Consider the following 25052-nt stretch of genomic DNA (forward strand, 5'->3'; position numbering starts at 1 on the left):
AAATGCACAAAAAATTTCTCTTGAGCCCCGATAAACGATAAATCGTGGATAAAAGCGACATCAAATACATAGATGATCCAAATGCAAAACTCGGGTTAGTTTGTTTCACAAATGTTAATGAAACGAATTCTGTTCACTGAGTGGGGGGGGGGGGGGGGTTGGGAAAATATCGGAGTTACAATAACCTTGTCTGAAAATACGTATTGAAATGAAATATTTGAAGTAATCTGAAAGTACGCGAAATATGAAATATTTCCTATGTTACTATTTTTGACGTTTGAAGGAAATCATAAAAAAAAGTGCTGAAAAAATTCGGGAAACAATTTCTTTCCTGGTATCAGTTGCGATTTTACTTCCGTAAACATCGAGTGCTTCTGTCATATCGAATACCTCTTTGAGGTCCTCTATGTACACCATATCACCATCCGGGTGCAACAATTGACAATCAGTGGAGATGTTACTGGTCGAGACACCTCTGTTCCATAACACCTCAGTGGTCAAATAGTAACACTTTTTCTTAGCTGCGCTCAGCTGTCCAGACACTTCGTTACATAACTCTTGCTTCTCTGAAATGGTCAAATTGAACTGAGGTATTCCCTTAGGATCTATTCTATCCGAAAGCACATTTGAGTACATTGTTGTTTAGATCCAGGCAAAAACTCAACGTTGTCTATTGGGTGGCTAATAAAATCAAAGGAAAAGGAACGTAATTTATACGGATAATTAGGAACATGTATTTCATCGGTTACATGACATTTTACTTGTTTCTACTTCTTTACACCGCGATTTACTTAGCCCCTATAATTTAACACCGTATAATCACACCTCAGTCAACTAGCCCGCAATTTCATCCTCTGATCGTGTCAACACCAAAATACTCCGTTACTCCGTGAGGACGAAAGGGGGCGCCATCTCAAAAACTTTCAGGTGGAATACTTACAAACAGAGATAACAGAAATCAGTTTAGATGCAGAACTATGACAAACCGATCTCCAAAAGTCACGCTGAAGCAATGCAGGGTCTAAATTGTTGCGCGGCAATAGGATGAAGGGTGTTAACAAATTGTGGTTAAATTTCAGGTGGTTAAAAGAGCAGAGGTAACAAAAATTGAGAAATCTTTTACGCTGGGCCCAAATACCTAAAGCAAAAATAACCAAAGCCATAGTACCGTATTTATTTTTGTGATCTTTTCGTTCAGTATTCTGATTATCAATCAGCAAAGTCATCATTACAAGTAGGTTTTATTCTACTTTAGCGGGTGATTGGATCTCATGTTCAGTTGTGACATAGTTTCAAATCAAGTCCCACAAATCACTGAGGCATGAACATGATGACCATGGCCCACGAGCGTGTCCCGACAAAACAAAGCCAGACAAATAATGATAATATTTGATAGTGATAATGATAATATCCAAATAAGTATGACAAATGCAATCTAAGACCAGTTATCAAAAATGATCTATGAGTTAAGCTTCTGTCTGTTCTGTTTTCAATTCATAAGATTTGGATAATTACAAAATGCAAAAAATTGGTCTAGTCACCAAGATATTCTTTCAATGGCATGCAACCCTGTTAGTGACTCAAAAGAATGCTTTTGTTAATTGATACTCATGCGTTTAATCCAGGGGTTAAATTTGACTTTTCTCTATGACTGTTTTCCCTGGGAATAAATTGCAAGGAATTGTTGTTAACAACAATATCGGATTGTTTAATTTGCAACCTTTTTGTCTGTTTACCGCGCGCGAAGCACAGCAAAATAAATTCTCTTCGATTTAAAGATTGTCAAGTAAGTCTTGTTGCATTTTTATTCTTTTAAGTAATCTAATAATGGGGGTCAAACATTGGAAATATTTTGAATATTTTTGAGTTTGGGTATTTTGCCTTGACACTGTTTTAACATATGAAAGTCCTCTTAGACATATTAGTATTTTAACTTTCAATTGCGAGGGTTAGGGATTATTTAACATTAAAGTAAGCTAATAACAACCTATAATTTTGAGAATTCAATTCAAAACATTCAATGTTCGACAAGAAATTACACCAAGTTTGAGCAGTTCTTCGTAAAATGTGTTTACCCTCCCTGAGCTAGTTATTTTGATTACCTGTGATTTTGATTTGAACCACAGCGCTTGCTTACCAGGTGTCCCGGTAATAAAAAGATTCTTTGCAAAAGCTTCAAAGTTAAGAAAAAGCTGGCACGAATTCACAACTTATCCACCTCGCTTCTCTTGCTGATGTTTTTGATCTGAGGTGTATAATCAACCAATCAATATTGAATAAACGCGGTAACATATCTCTTCCATTTTGAGATTATCTTCTTTTTTTATTGTGACGAACTGATGTAGGTCTTCTTTTTGTTATTGAGACATCTTAACTATCTCTCGTAACCAAGATTACTAGCGTAGCGAAACAGTGGTGTAACGAATATTTCAAATAATTCGTAAAAGTTGGTGTATTTTCTTATTAAACACTGAATTTTTGTTCCAACCCACTTTTTGTGGGGGAGGAACTATAATATGCAAATGGGTTTTTTGTTCAGTCAATTTTGGCCGAAAGATATAATCATCGTAGAGAGTTGTGAGGGGTATCATTAGAAAGCCCGTCCAACGTAGAATACGAAAGAAAAATAAAGATTTTTTTGTTTTTGTTGTTTACAGGCAGTTATCGAGGTTTAAATTTTTGTGAATAATAGACGATATTTCGTTGTTTTTATTCACTTTTTCCGTATTTTTGACCAAAATTTCGTCAATTTTGCGAAAAAAAGGTTAAAATTGTTAACCGTACCGTAGTGTTATGAATTTAATCTTTAAAGACAGAGGAGGTTTGATGAATTCCATCCGAGTTTTATGGCATAAATTTATGCTCAATTTATCAAAATTCAGACTTTTTCGTCAAAAATCTGAACAAATACGCTTTTTAGCCCGCTTTCTTTAATATTGCTGAAAAAAGAAACCTTAAATCTGCAGTCATATTCTTCCAACAGACATATAGTTCTACTCCCGCTGTTTTTAAGAGTCTTATGGAATTATAATTTTGCCAGTTTTTCGCAATTTTAAACTCTATAATTATATAAAATGCAATATTTGGTTTTGATATAATGAAAAATTGTCTAAAAACTAATCTACTTTACAACAATTTGAGCAACGGAGTGTTTTTTCAGGTGTGCAGCAATGTCAGGGTTGATTTTGATCTCATCAGCGGTCCTTACGTTAAATTGAATTTGAGATTTTAATCAGGCGCGGCCTTTTTTTGAATAAAATTTCTGTATGTTTAGTTACTGAGTTTTCTTTTTTAATTACTGCTTTGCGTTTGTTAGTTATACTATATGGGGTACAGGTACTTAGTCTCTCAAATCAAAGGTCCGATGAAATTTTAGAGGTATAAGTGAACCTAAACACTGGTTTCACTTGTTACCTAATGTTTCTTGGATCTTTGATAAATTTTGTTTTAAGAAAATGTCGTCAATTTTTGAAATTTGCCACAATTTATTTTGTTTCTCACAACTTGTGCCGTAGTATTAGTAAAAACTGGCAAAAACCCACAATTTGTGAGTTACAATTCAATTTCTGTAACGGTTTTATATTTAACTAATGGTTCATGGTTTTGGTACTACGAGTTTCCAATTTATATTCAATAAGCAGAATTGCATAATTTGTCAGTTAATTTTGTTTTTTTTTCGCCAAATTATCACACTATTTACAGGTTCAATTGCAAAATGGCGTAATTGGAAAAATGCAAAGCGTTGAAAAAGGCGGATCTTAATATGTTAAACCTATCTGTTGAATAGTTTTGAATTTGGTGGCAACACAGTTTTCTCGCAAAATATAGTGAAATTTTTTGGTTTCCATTTTTTTTATCTTTTTGTTGTTGTACGTCAAATACCTGTTAGTTAGAGGTCTCTATTGCTACCCCATGATGAATAAATGAAACTATTTAAAACTTATGTTTATAGCTGTTGGATTTAATGACTTTCAAATTAACTTAAAGAAACGTATTTGTTCAACTGTATCTTTGTTGCTGTCTTTTTTGTCACCATGTAACTCGATCTCACTAATAAGAAATGTGAGCTACTTTCGTTGATATAAACTTTTTTCTCTGTTGGTTGTATGTTTTGACTGATGGGTTCGACCATTTAGTTTCACAAGAAGCTTTCGAGATTTCTATACTGTTCAATTTTGGGTAAAATTTTGTTGTCATTTCCACGTAATTCATTAATAAGGCAGACCCGCTGATGTTCAGACGAGAAGCAAGCGATGATTTACAGTTCCTGACAACAAAATTTCATAATTGTAGTTCCTTGAACACTGTGGTATCGTAAAATTGTTTGTGAAGTTTTCGCTTCTTCCTGTGTTTGCTGTTTTTTTGTAGTCGCTTGACTTAGTCTCTTTAGTGACAGGCCCAATTGGCCTCCCGAGGCGTTGCAACTTAACCCATCCTTTTTGTTTGAAATTTTATGTCTGTTATAACTTTTGAAAATGTTTGTTCAAAAATATATTTGGATTATTAAGCTTCGCCATTTTACAGAAACTTTTCGGTCAGTTTTAAGCTTAGTCTCCTTAAAACAAGTCAAAATCCGTTTCCAGTGGGCTATAACTCAATTCTTATAACAAATGGTTTCAACCATTCCATCGGCTTTGTTACTATTGTTACCACAAAGATGTACATTTTAAAGAACTTTTTGCTTTGTTTTTAACATTAGTGGCAGGTGCTGTTAGCACTAAAACGTTTCTCAATTGAACTTTGGCGGAATTGAACGTTTTTAATGCTCTTAGTGCCAATTTTATGATTTTGACTGCTTCACTTCAATAATCGCGCAAAGTTTAATTGAACTTTGTAATTTTGCCAGTATTTGTCCTTCTTTTTGTAGTCGTATGACGTACACGGAATCATGACAGATCTCAACTGCTTTTCATGTAGGTTTAGTTGCACATTTTAGTGATTTCAGTTAATATCTAATGATATTAATCACTTTGAAATTAATTGTTTTCAAAAATAGGAACGTTTTTTATTTAACTTTGCATCTTTTTAATCTTTTTTTTGTCGACCTTCTACCCATTCCCATTGAGGAGAAGTCGCATATTTTTTTCTAAAGAAGTATAAGTTAGTTTGTTTTGTTAAGTTTTTATCTGATCTGAGTTTGGTTTCGTTGTGACTGTTTTTAATTAAAACATCATATTTTGGTCGTAATTAATGTTTGTTATTTGATTTTTATTATTGTCCTTTCTAGTAGTCTATTAACAACAAGTTTATCACCCCTCTTGTCTGGCATTATTGTTTTCCATTGTTGTTTTTTTTAACGATATGTATCTTTTTGAAAGTTTTATATCTCTTCATCATTTGGTAGCCAATTAAGTTAAGAGGGTGGATGAGCGGGGGTCGGAACATTATGCGCGTACGCACATTACGAGCCTCCTTGTTACTTCATAAATTAATATGATGCTGACTTACCGTATACAAGTGTTAGTTTCGAGAAAATAAAAGTATGTGCACAGGTGAGAAAGTGGCACAATTCACGTATTAAGAACTTACCCATTGTATGGTGTTGATCGTAATTGACCTCGAGCGCTGAAACAAAATTGCAAGAACTAACTCAACTTGTAATACAACTGAATATGGGTTTATGAATCAGTTTTTCTTACCAAGACTTAGCAGATCAAGATGTTCGACAACTTTGTCCAGCTCTAGCATGACTCTGAAATAGACAAAACAAGGCGGCTCGGTAATGTGCAACGGCACATAAGGTTCCGACCCCGCAATTATTTTTTGCGAATCCCAAAAAAGCCCAAGTCTTTTTCAAAAAATTCTGTATGAACGATAAGATAACCTCCAAAACAAATAACTCAGTGGAGTAAAAATTGATGTATTAGATTGCTGTAATATTGCTGTACATCAAAAAATTTATGTCCCTCTTAAAAACTAAATTTAATAACAAAGTCAACATACCGTCAGATAAAGCTGAAACTAAACAAAAATAACTTATAAATCACCAGAAAACATATGCGATCAGTCCATAAAAAGGTTTGGTAACAATTATACAAAAAAGAACAAAAACAGAAAAGTAAAAAAAATTAACTTATTTTTTTGAAACAATTAACTTCAAAGTAATAAATACCATTAGGAATAAAATAATGTTAACACAAATTTGCGATTACCACTGCTTCTATAGAAGGGCATTAGGACCTGACCTTATTCATTTTTTAGAGCGGCTAAAAAGAACAACAAAGAACAAACAAAATTTCAATTGAAACTTGCCAGAAAACGATGTCAAAACCGTCAAGCCAAATTTTGGCACTCAAAATATATTTGATTGCGCCTTCTTCAAACAGCTATAATGTAGTACGTGGCCATTCATTAGTAAGACTAGGTAACAAGTAGACAAAAAAGCGAAGTGCTAAAGTATGTAATACTTTTAATTTTTTTTCGAAACAAAATTACATTCAATGTCATGAAAGGCATTAATTGCAAAAAGAGCTATTTAAATATCGTCGTTTTTTCATGAAAAAGAAACCCTCGAGATCTGTAATTATCCAGAATATTTCTTGCATCTACAAAAAGAACGTCAAATATGAAAAAAATTAAATTAATTTAATTTTTTTTTCTGAAAAAGCGGCGTCGAAGCCAGTAAGGTCATAACAAAATCTTTAAAAAAAAAATTTTGGGACACCAATCCCTTTTATTCCCTTGACACCCATAATGTAATATTTGACCTGTAATCAACTAACGAGATTAGGTAACAAAAAGAAACATAAAAAGAACAAAATTGCGAAGTTAAAAAAGTTTTTTTTTTTAATTTTGGAAAACGATGGGTTTGAATGTCAAAAAAGCCATCAGCTATCTGCTAATATCAGAATATCGGTTTTTCTATTCTTCCATGAAAAGCCAATGAAAGCTATCACTATACAAGAAATTTCATACGACCGAAACGACAAAGTATAAATGACAGTTAAGACAAAATTAAAAAATTCAATTGATTTCTTCAAGAAAGAGGCGTCGAGGCCATTAAAACGATGATTTATATCTTTCAGGATTTTAATATGTTTGATTGTGCTTTAAATTGAATGCTAATAAGGTGACATGAGAACTGTCAATAATGTGATAATGTGACAAAATTAGAAAACGTGAAAAATTGGCAAATATCAAAACAAACAAAAATATAAAATCTTGTAGTATCAAAGCCAGAAAACAATAATTTCAGGCTTAAAACTGCAACCGAGAATAAATGTTAACTCAGTAGAAAGAAGAAGCAGTCTTTTTTTGCAGACACTAAGCTGGAAGTTGAACAAATTATGAAAAAAATAGAGGAAAAGTTAATTAAGCCATTATTTATTGAATAGTCAATTATTTTTAAAAAAGAAACGACCATAAACTTTCAATTAAAAAACTAAATGCATTAGCCTGGAGCTGTTTAGCAAGCGAATTGGTTGGATCTATCACTCCTGAGCTTTGATTTGATACGTTCTGTTCTTTATTATTAAAAAAAAGTCTTTTTTTTTAAAAAAAGACCGACTGATTACAACCCGATTTTTTTGGATTGTAACAGTCCAAGAATGGCCCAAAACTACCCCTGTTAATACTTATTGTCCCTTAAGAACAATTGATTTTTCGAATGTTGTAGATATAGATAATTTCTGAGTTGAAACTCAAAATAAATTTTGCATTTTTGATAATCAACGAGTAAAGTTAGCAAAAAACGGCAAAGTTTTAACTACAAGGCACTCTCTGCGGACTCTGAAGTAGAAATAGCCCCCCTATGAGTCTACAAAGATTGTATGAGTGTTGTTTGGGGGTGTACTGTAGGCAAATTTAATCATAGTGGACTAAAGTAGCTTATTTCGTGCTGTTGTTGATGAAAAAGGCTAAATTTTGAAATGTTTATCCAGATTTTTTGACCAAAAAATTAAATCAAAACAATCAAAAATGCTTGTTCGTCTTCAAAAATAAAATCAACGACACTATTCTTAAAAATTATAACAAATTTTAGCAAAATTGACGAAAAGTTAGGCAAAAATTCCGGAAAATGTGAATAAAAACAACGCGAATTCACTCTTCTTTTCTCAGAAGTTTAAGCCTCGATAACTCCCTGTAGAAAACGACAATTAAAAAAATCTTTTTAATTCCATATTCTACGCTGGACGAGCTTTCTAATGATACCAGTCTCAACTCTCTACGATGAATATATCGAGCGGCGAAAATTCACGGAACAAAAAAAAACCCAGTTGAGTATATAGTTCCTCCCCCTTCAAGAGGGTCGGAACAATGATATTTTCAACATTCTAAGTCAGACTTGAGTGATAAGTACAGGTCAAGCTGCGAATTAATAAGCAAGAAAAGCAATTCAGAAGTTGAAATGAATTTTTAAGCCATCAAAACTAGACAATCATTGTTAAAATACATTTATGGAGTTTAGAAATTGGAAATGTAGACAGAGCTATCATTCATGAAACTTTTGCCACGGCACCACCTTAGCGGGTGAGTTAGGGGCGACTACGTGGTCACCAGAGCTTGATTTTGTTGAGTCAACTTTGTCATAATGATATATTCATTGTAGAGAAGTGTTAGTGCTATCATAAGAAATCCGGTCAAGCTACAACTGATCCTAAAACTTAAATTTTTTAAATCATTTTTATAACCCGTACAAATTGTTGCCACTTTCCTAATATCACGCCACCGAAACAGTGAAAAAATAAGCTAAACTTATTTTTCTTTGAAAAGGGGGAAATACGGTAATTGTTCATATCCATTAAGTTGTGTCCTCTGTTCTTAAAAGGTTTGTCTTCTATTTAAGTTCACTCTTCTGTTGGTAGTCCTAGACTTCATTCAATTTTCTAGTTCGTTCATATCTTTTCGCTGTGTGGATTTATAACTTCAGTTAAATCCAAAGTATGCCTGGCATTTGTCTTTATTTTTTCGCTTTAGACATAATGACAAATATTGAAATAGAATTGGAATTAAACAATTAATGAATTAATACAAATCTTTGTTATCAAATTTTGATTCGGAATCAAAAGTTTTTGCTCATTAAAGGTTCAAATAAGTGTGTTTTTTGTTGAAGAATTCTTCACTCTTCTCAATCGCACTCTATAACATCAGTCCTGTTCTCCTTAAGTTTCAGAATTCTTCTCGTTTCAATCTTCTATGAACTCTTGAAAATTATTTATGTTCTCCCCGCTCATTGGGTGAGACAATATTTACAAAAACGAAGGTCCCCTCTCATTGGGTGACGCTTCTCAAAAGACTCCTTTTTTCTTGGAGTTCACAATGTTTGCGGAAATAGAATTTGTCCAAAAATATTGCAAAAATTGGGGTTACGGGACTCGTGCAAGCAACATTGTAGCCGATCCTCGTACAATCACAACGGAAACCGACTGAGCCAATCTATCAAAAGCGATAGCATGTCCTTGCGACTGATAATTCCTGCTGTCAGCTAACAGGGCTATGCGCTTTAACGCTTTCTTGAGAGTCACTGACAGACCACCCAATGACTCAACAGCAAGGGGAACAAACAAAATTCCTTGCTCAGAGCAATCATTTTCGTGTTGTGCATACTTTCGCTCTTCGGCTGCTTCAATCGCGTAACCAGACTTCTCTGCCGCATGATTTATAATGTTTGGTTGCAGTGGAGAAGTTACGGTGACGTCTAGAGCAGCTGGACGACCTGATTTCCATGAAGGCAGGAATATGTCGCCAGGGCGAGAACCGTTTCTTGCAATAAGGTTCCGTTTTTCTATGACTGGGGACAAATTAGCTGCAGAGCAAGCTGATGCAAAACGGTCACGAATCCTGTCATGCCGAGAAATTGCATCCCCTCTTCCGGGGCAGATGACGGCGTGGTCACCAAAAATGTCAAGGGTCCCAGACCTGCAGTAAGGGCATAAACTGCAATACCTAGTCTGTATTTGACACTAATTTGAAATTCACTGGGACACATATGGAGACCTAAGGCAGGAACTGGAAGTGCCGCAAGCCATGCGCCGGAATGAGGCAAAGAGAGTGATTGCAGTCTTGCCTTCTCCCTGTTTGACGACTGATTTCTTAGCAGCTTCTTAGCAGCTTCTTGAATTTTCTTCTGTGTGTAGGAATTTAAGTTGAAAGGTTCAAGGCTTGCATAAAGTTCCTTAAAAACTCTACTGTCTGACGCGCGCTGGTTTGTAATTTTCTGAACCAAGTCATCAGATGCTATCACTGAGCCCACATATGCGGCTCTGAACTGCTCTTGCGATTGTCGCACTCCGAGGCCTGAACTGTTTATTGGCAAAGTTGACTGCAACCACGCATTGTCAGAGGTGACAGCATCTATTATTTGATCTAACGCATCCCGTTGGCTGGAATCAAAAACTTTTAAAACATCGATCAGATGTCTTGTCGGCGTGTTAGTGCGTATAGAGTAGACTAACTTTGGTGTCCCTAGGCAATAACGAAGTATGCCGAGAGCGCATTGAGGATCATCCAGATAACTCAAATTTTCCAAGAGCGACACAACCTTCTGAACACGTTTCTGCAGGTAAGAAGAAACAAATTCAGGTGATCCGACTGCGGCACCCAGTACTTCAAAACCATTGCCCATATTTCTTGTAACTTCTCGATCAACTGAAGGTAGATCTACGATTGACATCTACAATTTAACATCTACAAATTCACTTCCCGAAATCGGAATCATATATGTTAAATAGTTGGTTTATTTCGGTTGCCATTTCAGAACCATTCAGCGCGAATCAAGTCATTGGCAAATGTACATTATGCGTGTACGACATGGCACTGTTAGCACGTTATTAAAAAACGGCATTCTCTAAGACAGTACACTAAAATAGCTATTGGTTAAATTTAACAAATTTTCAAAGTAATCATTATAGCAAACGCGAAGAGCTCATGCTAAGACGTTTAATAGTTGTGCCTGCAAAATCACTTTGTCAAATATTGTCAAAAATCTCAGCAAAAAGAGAAACGAAAAGTCCTACGTATTGTAAACAATGATGAGAATGTAGAAGAAAATTCAGCGAATAACATAACAACTTAAAACCAAAGATTCCAACCAGATTACAGACAAAAAGTGCATGGAAATGTACAAAGAATTCAAAATCAATTGAAATCAGTATAATTGCACCACAATGCTCGTAAACGTTAAAAATTTTAAAATGGTAAACGTTAGAATGGCATGGTTACTTGACACAAGAAGCGTGTGTTCAATTGTGACGAAAGACTTGGTTTCATCAATCATAAGCAAACGTAAGGATTGGCTCGGTATTGTGCGATCGCACATAAAGTTCCGACCTCGCTCATCCACAATTTTGGCATAATTGTCTACCAAATGAGGAACAGATGCAAAAACACAAAAAATTCAAGTATTTTTCAAAAAAAAAACTGGTGTATGAACGAAAAGACAGCCTCCAAAGAAAATAACTCATTGGAGTAAAAATTGATGCATTACATTGATGAGATATGCCGATATTAAGAAAGCCAGCGAAGACGAATGGCAAAATCAAACAACAACAATAGACATTAATTACATCAAAAAATTGATGTCCGTTTTATAAAACAAAACTTAATAACAAAGTCAAAATAGCGTCCGATAAAACTGAAAATAAACAAAATAACTTGTAATTCACCAAAAAATGGTTATTCACCAGTTCATAATAAAGCTTGGTAACAATTAGACAAAAAAGAACAGAAACTTTAAAGTAAGAAAATTCGCTGAATTTAAAAAAAAATTAATTAATTTCAAAGTAATGATAACCATTAGGAATCAACTAAAGTATCCCATAGGTTTACAATTACCAATGCTTCTATAGACGAGAATTAAGAACTCTGGGTATTCAATTTTTTATGCAGTTACAAAAAGAACAACAAATAGACAACGAACTAAAAATCAATTAAAACTTGCCAGAAAATGCTTTGGAAGCCGTAAAGCCATATTTTGAACCCAAAAATATGTTCGATTGCACCTTCGTCGAACACCGATGATGTATTATGTGGCCGCTCATTATTGAAAATAAGCACCAATTAGACAAAAAAGAAAAATGCAAAAGTATGTAATACTTGTTTATTTTTAGAAAAAAAAATTTTCCAAAGACATAAAAGCCATTAATTACAAAATGAAAAATTTGAATAGGTTCAACCATTATTCCAATTAAAACCCTTGAAAACTGCAATAAGCCAGAATATGTCTTACGTCTACAAAAAGAACGTCCAATGTGACAAAAGTCAGAAATTCATTTCCTTTTTTTTTGTGAAAAACTCCTGTGGAAGCCCGTAAATCCGTAACGAATTCTCTTAAAACATTAGATTTTGTGACACCAATCCCTTTTGACACCTTCACTTGAAATGTATTAAGTGACCTCTCATTAATGAAGATAGGTAACAATTAGACCAAAAAGAAAAAAAAGCAAGATTATGTAATACTTGTTTTTATCGAAAAAAATTTATTTCCAAAGACATGAAAGCCATTAATTACAAAATAAAAAAAAATAATAGGTTCGTTTATTCTTCCTAAGGAAACCCTCGAGACCTGCAATTATCCAGAACAAGTCTAACGTCCAGAAAAGAACGTCAAATATGACAAAAATAAAAAAAAATTTTACTTTTTTTGTGAAAAACCCGTGTCGAAGCCAGTAAAGTCATAACGAATTCAATAAAAACATTAGATTTTGCGACAGCAAACCCTTTTGACACCTTCACTTGAAAAGTATTATGTGACCTCTCATTAATGAAGATAGGTAACAATTAGACCAAAAAGAAAAAAAGCAAGGTTATGTAATACTTGTTTTTATCGAAAAAAATTTATTTCCAAAGACATGAAAGCCATTAATTACAAAATGAAAAAAAAGAATAGGTTCGTTTATTCTTCCTAAGGAAACCCTCAAGACCTGCAATTATCCAGAACAAGTCTAACGTCCAGAAAAGAACGTCAAATATGACAAAAATCAAAAAAAAAATTTTACTTTTTTTTGTGAAAAACCCGTGCCGAAGCCAGTAAAGTCATAACGAATTCAATAAAAACATTAGATTTTGCGACAGCAAACCCTTTTGACACCTTCACTTGAAAAGTATTATGTGACCTCTCATTAATGAAGATAGGTAACAATTAGACCAAAAAGAAAAAAAGCAAGGTTATGTAATACTTGTTTTTATCGAAAAAAATTTATTTCCAAAGACATGAAAGCCATTAATTACAAAATGAAAAAAAAGAATAGGTTCGTTTATTCTTCCTAAGGAAACCCTCAAGACCTGCAATTATCCAGAACAAGTCTAACGTCCAGAAAAGAACGTCAAATATGACAAAAATCAAAAAAAAAATTTTACTTTTTTTTGTGAAAAACCCGTGCCGAAGCCAGTAAAGTCATAACGAATTCAATAAAAACATTAGATTTTGCGACAGCAAACCCTTTTGACACCTTCACTTGAAAAGTATTATGTGACCTCTCATTAATGAAGATAGGTAACAATTAGACCAAAAAGAAAAAAAGCAAGGTTATGTAATACTTGTTTTTATCGAAAAAAATTTATTTCCAAAGACATGAAAGCCATTAATTACAAAATGAAAAAAAAGAATAGGTTCGTTTATTCTTCCTAAGGAAACCCTCAAGACCTGCAATTATCCAGAACAAGTCTAACGTCCAGAAAAGAACGTCAAATATGACAAAAATCAAAAAAAAAATTTTACTTTTTTTTGTGAAAAACCCGTGCCGAAGCCAGTAAAGTCATAACGAATTCAATAAAAACATTAGATTTTGCGACAGCAAACCCTTTTGACACCTTCACTTGAAAAGTATTATGTGACCTCTCATTAATGAAGATAGGTAACAATTAGACCAAAAAGAAAAAAAGCAAGGTTATGTAATACTTGTTTTTATCGAAAAAAATTTATTTCCAAAGACATGAAAGCCATTAATTACAAAATGAAAAAAAAGAATAGGTTCGTTTATTCTTCCTAAGGAAACCCTCAAGACCTGCAATTATCCAGAACAAGTCTAACGTCCAGAAAAGAACGTCAAATATGACAAAAATCAAAAAAAAAATTTTACTTTTTTTTGTGAAAAACCCGTGCCGAAGCCAGTAAAGTCATAACGAATTCAATAAAAACATTAGATTTTGTGACACCAATCCCTTTTGCCACTTTCACTTGAAAAGTATTATGTGACCTCTCATTAATGAAGATTGGTAACAATTAGACCAAAAAGAAAAAAAAGCAAGATTATGTAATACTTGTTTTTATCGAAAAAAATTTATTTCCAAAACAATGAAAGCCATTAATTATAAAATGAAAAAATGAATAGGTTCATTTATTCTTCCTAAGGAAACCGTCGAGACCTGCAATTATCCAGAACAAGTCTAACGTCCAGAAAAGAACGTCAAATATGACAAAAATCAAAAAAAAAATTTACTTTTTTTTGTGAAAAACCCGTGTCGAAGCCAGTAAAGTCATAACGAATTCAATAAAAACATTAGGTTTTGTGACACCAATCAATTTTGACACCTTCCCTTGACAAAAATAATGTCATCTTTAACCTTTAATTAACGAGACCAGGTAACAAACAGACAATAAAAGGAACAAAAGTGCGAAGTTCAAAGGTTTTTTTTTCATTTTGGAGAACAATTGTTTTCAAAGTCGGGAAAGCCATTATCTATCTTCTAATATCAGAAAATCGGCTCATCTTTTCTTCCAAAAAAGCCAATCAAGCCGGGTCATTGTACAGGAAATTAAATACGACTAAAAAGACCAGGTAAAAACGACAGTTAAAGACAAAATTAAAAAAATCAATTGAATTCTTCGAGAAAGTACTGTCGAAGCGGTAACCACAATCTATATCTTTAAAGATTAAAAATTTATCAATTGTGCGTTATTTTGAACGCAAAAAATGATATATATGAACTGACAATAACGTGATAATTTGACAAAACTAGAAAACATGAAAAATGGGCAAATACCTAAAAATTAAAAAAATTGTGAAATCTAGTAGTATCAAAGCCAGAACACCATAACTTAAGGCGTAAAACTAGAATAATGACTAATTTTGAATTCAGCAGAAAGATGGAGCACTCTTTGACTATTGACACTCAGCTACAAGTTGATCAAATGAAAAGGAAAATGGAGGCAAAGTTCAATAAGCAAATTTTTATTTAAAAACCAAATATTTTAACAGTCAAATCGACCCTAAGCTTTCAAGCAATCAACTAGATAAAATAATTTTGAGTTAATCAGGAAGCCAATAGGACCTATCACAAGTGAGCTTTGATTTGAAATGTTCTGTTATTTAATTAATACGAAAAAGATCGATTTTTTTTAAATAAAAAACCGACTAACCGACTGACAACAATCCGAATTTTTTTTGGATTGTAACGGTTCAAGATTGGTACAGAACGCGTCATGCTAAAACTGATTGTCCATTAGGAGTGTTTAATTTTTGGAATGTCATTGATAAAGATATTGTGTTAGTTAAAAAATCAAAAATAAATGCTGCGTTTTTGACAATCAACGAATAAAGTTAGCAGAAAACGGCAGTTTTATTTACAGAGCACTCTCAACGGAAGTTGAAGTGGAATTAGCCCCCTTTTCAGTCTACAAAGATTATGTTAGTGGTGCTTGGGTGTGCACTTCCTGGAAATTTATAAAGAGTGGACTAAAGAAACTTATTTCGTGCTGTCTTTGATGATTTTTGTGAAATTTTTTGCCGGAATTTGTGACAAAAAAAAATTCAATGAAAATAGCCGACAATATATTTAGTCTTTAAACGTAAAATCAACAACATTTTTTTGAAATTTTTTTAAAATTTTATCAAAATTGGCGAAATTTTAGTAAAAATTTCCGAAAAAAAAGTGAATGAAATCAACAGAATTCACTCTATTTTCTCGTAAGTTTAAACCTCGATATCTCCCTGTTAAAAACGAAAATAAAATTTTTTTAAATTCCATATTCTACGCTGGACAAGCTTTCTAAAGATACCAGTCTCAACTCTCTACGATGAATATATCGATCGGCCAAAATTGACTGAACAAAAAAAACCCATTTGAGTATATAGTTCCCCCCTGTGTTCTGTTTATAAGTGAAATAATAAACTGCATTCGCGCCGCAAAATGACGAGAGTTGGAGTGTTCACGCTTCATCAACTAGTTGCGCAAATTCAAATTCCTCAAACACCAATTACGTACCGAAAGTTCACATCAGAAGCAGTAAGCAGTTTCATTCCACTTTTTTTTGCTGCCGAAATCGCCTCTATGCTCTGTCCACTGTGTAACCAAATTTGTACTAAATCTAAGAGACTTTGCCTCTTAATAAGACTTTAATCTGAAATATCGGTAAAGTATTTTGTTGATGGCGGAAAAACACAAAGATCACTCCGAAAAAACTGAGCTGCAAAATGATTTAAAAACCTTAATAAAATGGGCCGCATCACTTCAAGGCTTGAGGATAGCGCTGAAGTTTTAAGGCCACAAGGGATGGAAAACTAACTCTTTTGACACCCAATTTCTAAACTCGGCTGCCACTTAAATTCTAAACCTGAAGTTAAAACATTTTAAGGCAGACAGGAGTAGTTAGAAGCATACACTGTTTTAAAAATTACATTATGGTCCCAAATTTGCAAAAATCAGGAATCATAGAACACTGCTCGCTGTTCTGAATGACTGAAGATCATTCAGATCTTACAAAAGCAGGCTTACACGCTGAATAGATCGCCTTTTGTCATTAGATCATGAAATCGAACATCCACCACCCGGGTCGAGGTTTTTGGGTAAATTTTTGTAAGAAATGCGGTGAATGCGGTGAATTTTTGTAAAAAATGCGGTGATTGCGTTGAATGCGGTGAAAATAAATAATTCACCAAATTTCACCGCATTTCTTACAAAAATTCACCGCAAAATTCACCGCATTTACAAAAATTCACCGCATCGAGTTTTGTGGCAAAATAATGTAAGAAATGCGGTGAAAGCGGTGAATGCGGTGAAAAAAATAATTCACCACATTTCACCGCATTTCTTACAAAAATTCACCTCGACATTCACCGCATTTCTTACAAAAATTCACCGCATATGATTTTGAAAGTTTAATCAATCTGAGTTAAGTTCACGTGAAATTTTGAAGATGTACGTGACAGTCGGCGCAGTGGACTAAGCAGTGGATGGCATGCAGGAGGTCATAGGTTCGAACCCGTGTGGGGATGATTCTTTTTTGTAAGAATAGTGAGGACGCGGTGAAAATAAATAATTCACCGCGATTCACCGCATTCACCGCAAAAAGATGTAAGAAATACGCGGTGAAAATTATTTTTTTTTCACCACATTTCACCGCATTTCTTACGAAAATTCACCGCCAAACCTCGACCCGGGCAGGAACGAGAATGGTATTAGTCGACTATGTCTCTTTGGAATCCCAACACGAACCAACAAAAACGTCCAACTACGACGATTACTTTGTGGTGGCAAATTTTGAATTGATTAAAGGCTCCTCTCTTTTAATTGATTAAGGTCTCTCTTGACAAAAAATTTTATGGTCAAATCGCTCCGCGATTAGACTCAAATGTTTTAAAAGGAATTTATGTGTAATAGATAAGTGAATTAATAAACTGCATTCGCGCCGCAAAATGACGAGAGTTGGAGTGTTCACGCTTCATCAACTAGTTGCGCAAATTCAAATTCCTCAAACACCAATTACGTACCGAAAGTTCACATCAGAAGCAGTAAGCAGTTTCATTCCACTTTTTTTGCTACCAAAAAGTCAATAAATCTTCAAACCTAATTTAATCGTATCAATAATCAATTCATAAAAATCTTTCAAACACCAAAAAACCCAAAGTAAAACATGCAAAAATTTTAATTAAAAATGATTAAACGATGAACAAACAACCATACACCCACCAACCACTAACGCTTACGACAGATGCTTTAGATAATCCATATTACATTCCTAATGATTCGGCAGAGCTTTGAACTTCGCACTGACAAAGATATTCTCCAAACGAGTCTTGAACAGGTTGACGCAGAGGATGCAGTGCCTGTCGAGGTGTGGGTTTGTGGTTTGGCCGATGTGGAATAACGCTGCAAGCAGATCAACCCATACTTCCAAAGCTTCTGCCACGATCTGCATTTCCAATTCGGGAGCTTATGTGTGGATGACAGAACGGCCATCACAAAGTGGATCAAAAAATCCTGTTTGGAAGCAATTCTACATGGGGCTAACGGATATCTGGTTCATGAGTGGTGGCTTCGTTTGAACCGCTTTATCTTAAACCAGACAGCAAATCACGGGACATGATCAAAAATGAGCAAATATTAGACATTATTTATGCCAACTACTAAATGTAATCCGACTAAAAGGTGTTATGAACCTAATGAAGAGATTTAAATTGACTTCAGCCGGCCAATTCAAAATGAAAAGGATCTGGAATTCTATTTTTTGGCTTCAGTCGACAGATTATCCAAATTTTTATCAGCGGAAGAGTACAAACATGCCACTTGAAGTATTCAAAAGTTTCTGAAGAATCAATTACTACAAAACGGAATATCAATCTCAATGATATCTTACCACTCTAGAAGTCAAATCGTTAAGCGAATCACGTCATTCTGTGAACAGAACAATATTGAAATAATTGAGTCTCCAGTGAATGATCAGAAAGGAAAAAGCCTTGTGGAATGCCTGAATCAGACATTAAACGAAAATTATTTTGTATACATTTATTATAATTGCGCTGCGAAGAACACATTCAATCATTATTACGCGGCGACGAATACCTTTAATCTAAGAAGATCAATTCATTCTATAGTCCACCAACTTAGAGTTTGTTGACAAAAAAGGTTAAAATTTCACCGTTTGAGGCGTATTAGGGTCTTAAAGCAAGTAGGACTTTAGTAATATTAGCACCGAACCAAAATAGCTGTGATACAAAAATATTATCGAACAATATTTTCATTTGCACGCAGAATGTTTTGGAGCGCTGCCCGGGTGATGAGGAAGTTGAACGTAATCGGACAAATGAGATTCGGGATGCAAACAAAAGACAGCGAGAGTATCTGCTTGAAAAATGTATGACAATATATGCTTGTATCATAACAGAAATGCGGGGCACTTCCATTCCGCGGAGAGAAAAAACTCCCCAAAACAACCGAAAAATACATGCAAGAGTTTTACGAAGTTCTGGCCCTTGGGCCTACTGCCCTTAGGGATGACGAATTCTGTTTAACATAAAGGAGTTTGACAAATTAGCAATGACAGTTAGATAGTCCAACATAGCGAAGTTTGGAACGATGGCAGAAAATACCTAACCGTATTTGCGAAGCGAAGGTCGAAAACACCTAATTGCAAGGTTACGGCGGACAAAATCGCTAAGCACACTAAGGACTTGTAATGAAAGGTAGTGGGTGGAGAGCAGATTGAATCGTTCACCAAGTTACAACGTTAGCTGTGTGTCCTCAATTCTTTCAAACGTATGGCGTGCATTGGGCGTTGGAATGCCAGTGAACTCCGTTTCATGAATATGGCCAGTGGAGCAAGCAAAGCCAAGGAATAACAACCCAGAACTACCGAGAAGTAAACAAACTTTCGGACTCAGAGGATTCGGCTGTTTTGTGCCCGGCTATCTTTCCACAACCAAAGAAAGGAAACAATTGTGCAGCAGCAGACCCAGATAAGCAACTAAGTACATCACACTTTCATCCAGTAGCACAGCAAAACAGACTGATTGAGGGTATACAGTCAATATCAGAGAAAAATGCCCCTACAGTGACACACAAAATTTTGGGAACAATCTCGGCGGAAACCAAACCTCATGTTTAGGAATTGGTCTCTACTAGCACAGAACCGCGGGTAGCGACAGCATTAGTACATCCGAATCAGATAGCTACTAATTGATCCTAAAACTCAAAGTTGTGCATAAACACTGATTTAATCACAACCTCATAATTACTATTTATTTAACCAGTACATTTTGTTGCTAATTTTCTAACATCACGTCACCGAATCAGTGACAAAAATAAGTTAAACTTTTTTGAAAAGGGGGAAATATGGTTCATGACACCATTTTCATGTTTTATTTTCTTTGCCCTCTAATCTGTAATCAAACATATATTCTAGACTTTTGGTTGCTCTTATTTGGTTGCGACTTCTTGTCAGATGTTTTCGGGAAAGAGTAACTCTCAAGTTTTTGGCGGTAGTTTTAATCATCAGCAAAAAAGTCATGCTTTTCTTGAGTTTCCAAGGTCATTGGGTACATGCTACAAGAAAGAGGGCAGGGGTTGAAGATCATCTTGATTGTTGTTTGATCCGATATCCTGAACCTATATAATTGGAAATGTAAATACTGTAAGGGTAATAACATAAAAGGGGGTGGATGTAGCTCATGTTGCCCGAGGCCAGAGCGAAAAATTTGAATTACAAAAACTACGGTGAAAAAACCCGTGCGAGGCCGGCGACCGGACGCACGAACGAGCCGTAAGCCGTTTTTACTTTGGCAACTCGTACTTCCCCGTCTCGCCAAGGGGATGTTTCCACAACTCTTCCCAGGGGGCAGATTCCTCTCAGCGTGAAGTCTTTGAGTACCCACACAATATCTCCAACTTTCAGAGGAGGCTAGTTGTTGTCTGTCCATTTACGTCTCTTGAGTAATGTCGCCAGGTATTCCTTAATCAAGCGCCGCCACACGTGGTTCATCAACTGGTGCACGTGCTTCCAGTTCTTGAAACTAGCTGGCTGTTGATCTCCAAAGTTTCCGGATGGCAGGGAACTGTACGGGCGTTGAATGAGGAAATGGTTAGGAGTGAGTGGTTTTTTCGTTTCAGGCTGATCAGCAACGTTTGTCAAGGGTCTGGAATTCAGAATTGCTTCGACTTCAACCATTGTTGTCTCAAAAATGTCGGAGGAGAGACGCTTAGATCCTAGAATAATCAAGAGTGTCCTCTTGGCGCTCTGAATCAATCGCTCCTACACACCACCAAAATGAGGGCCGTACGGCGGGTTAAATTTCCATGTGGTTTTGACTGCAGCTTCAACTTTATAAATCTTGTCTTTGTCTAAAGCTTTAACCGACTTCTTCAGCTCTTCGGAGGCGCCGACAAATGTTTTTCCGTTATCGCTGGTTATCGTTTTTCAGGTTGGCATCTCCGGCAGGTGAACCGTCGATATGCATTGAGGAAGGTGTCTGTATTTAAATCTGGACATGTTTCCAAATGGACTGCTCCCGTAACGAGGCATGTAAAAATAAGTCCATAATATTTGTCGATATTGCCTTGTTTTTCTTCAATATAAAACGGGCCAAAAAAGTCCAGTCCTGTGTTGGCAAACGGGAATTTGGTTTCTTCTGTGGGCAAGCGGAATGCAGGAAGTGGGGCCATTATTGGTTGAATATTGTGAGTGTCAAAACGGCGACACAAAAAACATCGGTATTTTATTGAAAGTAGTGTTTTTCGAAGTCCGATGACGTAGTAGCGTTGTTGTACGAATGCTTTGACCGGTTCTGTTGCTTGATGAGCACAAATTCTGTGCACATGTTCAAGCTATAGTCTCGCGATGTTTTCCTTTGCGTCCAAGATTTTTGGACATTTTGTGATCTGCTATTCTGTTGGAGCAAATAGGGACGGCAACTAGATCGCAGGAGTCCGTTTTGGTCAATTATTGGATTTAAGTTTCTCAATTTGCTCTTGGCATCTAACTTTTGTGCTTTTTAATGCGTTGATTGTTGATGAGAAAGCATTGTTTTGAGCTAACTTTAGCAGAAAATTTTGAGATAAACAAACATCCTCTTTAGTGTATTGACTTTTCTGGAACGATTCTTCTCAGCTGTAAATTAAATTGAAGCCAGTTGCGAGGGTTAAAAGAAGCTTATTCCAAGTTGAAAAGCGGTTCGGGTCTAGAACAGGTTTGATAGGTGTTTTTGTATTTCTGGTTACGGCAACCACGGTTGAAATCTTTTTCATATCTTTCCAAGAACTTTCAGTGTCTTGCAAAAATCAGTGTGCTTTAAGCCATCTCGGGGGATTTCTGATGGCTCAGGGCCACGCCTCCATGGTCGGCTGGATTAATATTAGTTGGAACATGATGCCACTCATCAGTTTTGATTGTTTTCTTCGAGGCGATTCGAGACAAAAACGTTTTGTTTCTTAGTTGAGCTGATCCAATCTAAGACAACAAGACTAACTGTCCACAAGTAGACTTTTTTTCAAATTTTAATGTCCTTTTGGTTTGTATCAATGTGCGGAGGCGTGTACCTGAAACGGCTGCTTCAAGTTCTAAATTTGGCACATTAATTAGGTTTATTGGTGCAACTTTGCATTTTCCAAGCAGAAAAGATGTTTGAAAGATTTCGTCCTGTTTTTGGGTGCGAACATGAGCAACTGCTGCCAATGCAGCAGTTGAAGCGTCAACAAAGGCATGGAGCTGGTGACTATTTTCCTGATCCGTTGAAGAGTTCCACCATCTGGGAATTTCGATATCAGGCATTGCAAAGTAACTATCGAGCACTTTTTGTAGGTTAGAATGAAGTTCTGTGGGAAGTGGTTCATCCCATTTCTTGCCTTGCTTCCAGACTTGTTGTAAAAGCATTTTGATTCTAATTATTAGCGGGGACAAAATTCCTAGGGGATCGAAAATGTTTGATACTAAGCTGAACATTTTCCTTTGTGTATACTCACTTGCATTTCGGGGATAACGGTTCCATTGTCTTCATCAGAAAACAGTCAGTTCTGGTATTCCATTTCTGACCGAGGACTCTATTGATCTCTTTCAGTTCATCTCGATCTTCTTGCTCAATGAACTTTAGGGCTTCATGTTTGTTTGACACAAATTTTGTCAAGCAAACGCCACCTTTAAGAAGGCTACTTTTATTCTGGTTAATGGTTTCAATTGCTTCTTCTTTAGATGGCAAAGAATGGATATAGTCGTCCATGTAAAAATAGTTTTTGATTGCAGAAACTGTTTTTGGAAATTCAATAGCATTATCTTCTGCGCAACGGTTCAGCACGAAAATTGCACAAAAGGGGCAGCAGTTTGTTCCAAAAATTAGTCTGGTAAACTGGTATTGGTTAACAATTTCTTCATTGGGCCAGAGAAAGCGTAGTGCATAATGCTCCTCATGCCTTATTGCTATCTGCTTGAACATGTCTTCAATATCAGAGATAATGGCAACTGGATTTTCACGAAACCTCTGTAGGATTCCTACCAGGTTGTTCAGCAAATCTGGCCCTGTGTTCAAATTGGAGTTCAAAGATTGGCCTTTAAACTTGGCCGCAGCATTTGATACTCTGCGCACTTTTCCGGGCTTGTTTGGATTAACTACCGGGTGATGAGGCAAGTACCAAATTTTCTCGGGTTCAGGCTGCTGCATTTCAACTGGCTTGACCTAAAATTTTTGAAGATCTGTTGTGAGAGTTTGCTCATATAACTCTTTCAATTGGATGTCATTACTTGGCCTTTAAACTTGGCCGCAGCATTTGCTACTCTGCGCACTTTTCCGGGCTTGTTTGGATTAACCACCGGGTGATGAGGCAAGTACCAAATTTTCTCGGGTTCTGGCTGCTGCATTTCAACTGGCTTGACATAAAATTTTTGAAGATCTGTTGTGAGAGTTTGCTCCTATAACTTTTTCAATTGGATGTCATTATTGAGTCGCTTATGAAGAATTTTTAGCTGGCTGAGGGCTGCGAAATAATTATTTTCTATTCTCAATGGCTTTCTCCTAGGGAGTCCAATTTCGTACCTCTCACCATTGTAAATGATTGTCTTTTTCAATATGTCAAGGGCTTCCTTGTCAGTGGATTTGAAGATTCACTTTCGGGTTGAGTTCTTTCGGCTTCATTTTTCCAGAATTGCTCAAGTAATTCATCGAGGGGCTGACCGTCGCAGCTTTGTCGTGATACTTGGTACACGTACTGTTTCTGCTGGTGAGATCGTTGTTCGGATTGCTTTTGCACCCTTTCGTACTCTCCAGCTAGAGTCCATCCAAGTCTCGTCTTTACACCGAATCGCTGATTTTTAGTTGATGGGATGACTTCAACTGGATGTGTTAAAGCAAAAGTGTTTATTCCCAAAAGTGCACCAATTTTGCCTTCAGCTATTTCTGGGAAGTGAATGTGACGCAATTCTTTGAATGCCTCGCAAAGCTGGTTGAGTTCAAATGTATTAGCTGGTGCTACATTTAAACAAGGAGTGCTATAAGTTGTCGTAATTTAAAACTTTTGAACCAAATAGGGTGCTACAGTCATTTGTTCAGAAGTTTTTCAGAGTGCCATATCATGCTCTTTGTTAAGATACTGAAGCGTAGTGGCTTCTTGATCTTCGCATGGAAGAGCAATGAACTCTTTGATTTTGTCAAGTATGAAAGTAAATTGGCTTCCTGGAGCGTACGTATCGAAAGCTTTCTTGCCGTTTAGAAAAGATACTGGGATAAGTTGAAGTTGTTCGAACCATTCTTTTGGAGTAGACTGTAGATGATTCACGCTAGAATTTTGGTTGGCATTGTTCAAATTAGCGCGCTGAAAATGATTCTGGGTTTTGTTTGCAAAAGACTGTCCGTAGCGGTTCTTTTGTGATTTGGATGAGACGCTTGCGTTGTTGTTACTTCCTGGTTCATATTGCTGTTTGACAGGCTGATTTTCTTGGTTGATCCTGTGGAATTGCTGGTGGCAAAAGCAGCTGGCGGACGCTTGATAATTTTGCCAGGGTCATGCAGTGTTGTGTGGTGGTATCCGTTGCATGTTCGGCAGCGTTTTGTTGATGGGCAGTTTTGCTTCTTGTGTTTATTGCTCAAACAGTTCGAGCAAATATTGCTGTTGCTTACAATGTCAAATAGCTGGCTTGGGCTACATTTTTGGTAATTGGGACAGGTGGCTAGTATATGGTTTCCACGACATTTCCCGCAAAAACGCTTTGATTGATTTACGTTGTTTAGGGGTGGAAATGGCGAGCGGTAGGTGATTTTACAGTACCGCTACTGCTTATTGTTGTTGACTGATATCGGTTAGTCGGCTGTGCTGAAAAGCTTGAATTTTGGGTACTTAAATTTCTTGCGTGATTATTGCTGACGTTCAAGTTCCCAGAATTATTAAAATTGTTTCTACGAAGGTTATTTTGCTAG

At 35.8% G+C, this 25052-nt stretch overlaps 1 protein-coding gene across 1 annotated transcript in view; it reads right to left on the reverse strand.

The window, feature by feature from the left end:
- Positions 1-253: 253 nt before the first annotated feature.
- The window catches only part of LOC142348451 (uncharacterized), a 48560-nt gene continuing 23761 nt past the window's right edge, over positions 254-25052 (reverse strand). The window contains exons 3-5 of the mRNA XM_075399812.1: positions 5640-5692; positions 5530-5565; positions 254-566 (exon numbers count right to left, since the gene is read on the reverse strand). Of these exons, the coding sequence (XP_075255927.1) occupies positions 265-566; positions 5530-5565; positions 5640-5692 (391 nt within the window). The 3' untranslated portion in view covers positions 254-264. The remainder of the gene's footprint in view (positions 567-5529; positions 5566-5639; positions 5693-25052) is intronic.

This window comes from Convolutriloba macropyga, chromosome 10 (genome assembly GCF_964194025.1).
Source record: "Convolutriloba macropyga chromosome 10, txConMacr16.3, whole genome shotgun sequence".
NCBI classification, from domain to species: domain Eukaryota; kingdom Metazoa; phylum Xenacoelomorpha; order Acoela; family Convolutidae; genus Convolutriloba; species Convolutriloba macropyga.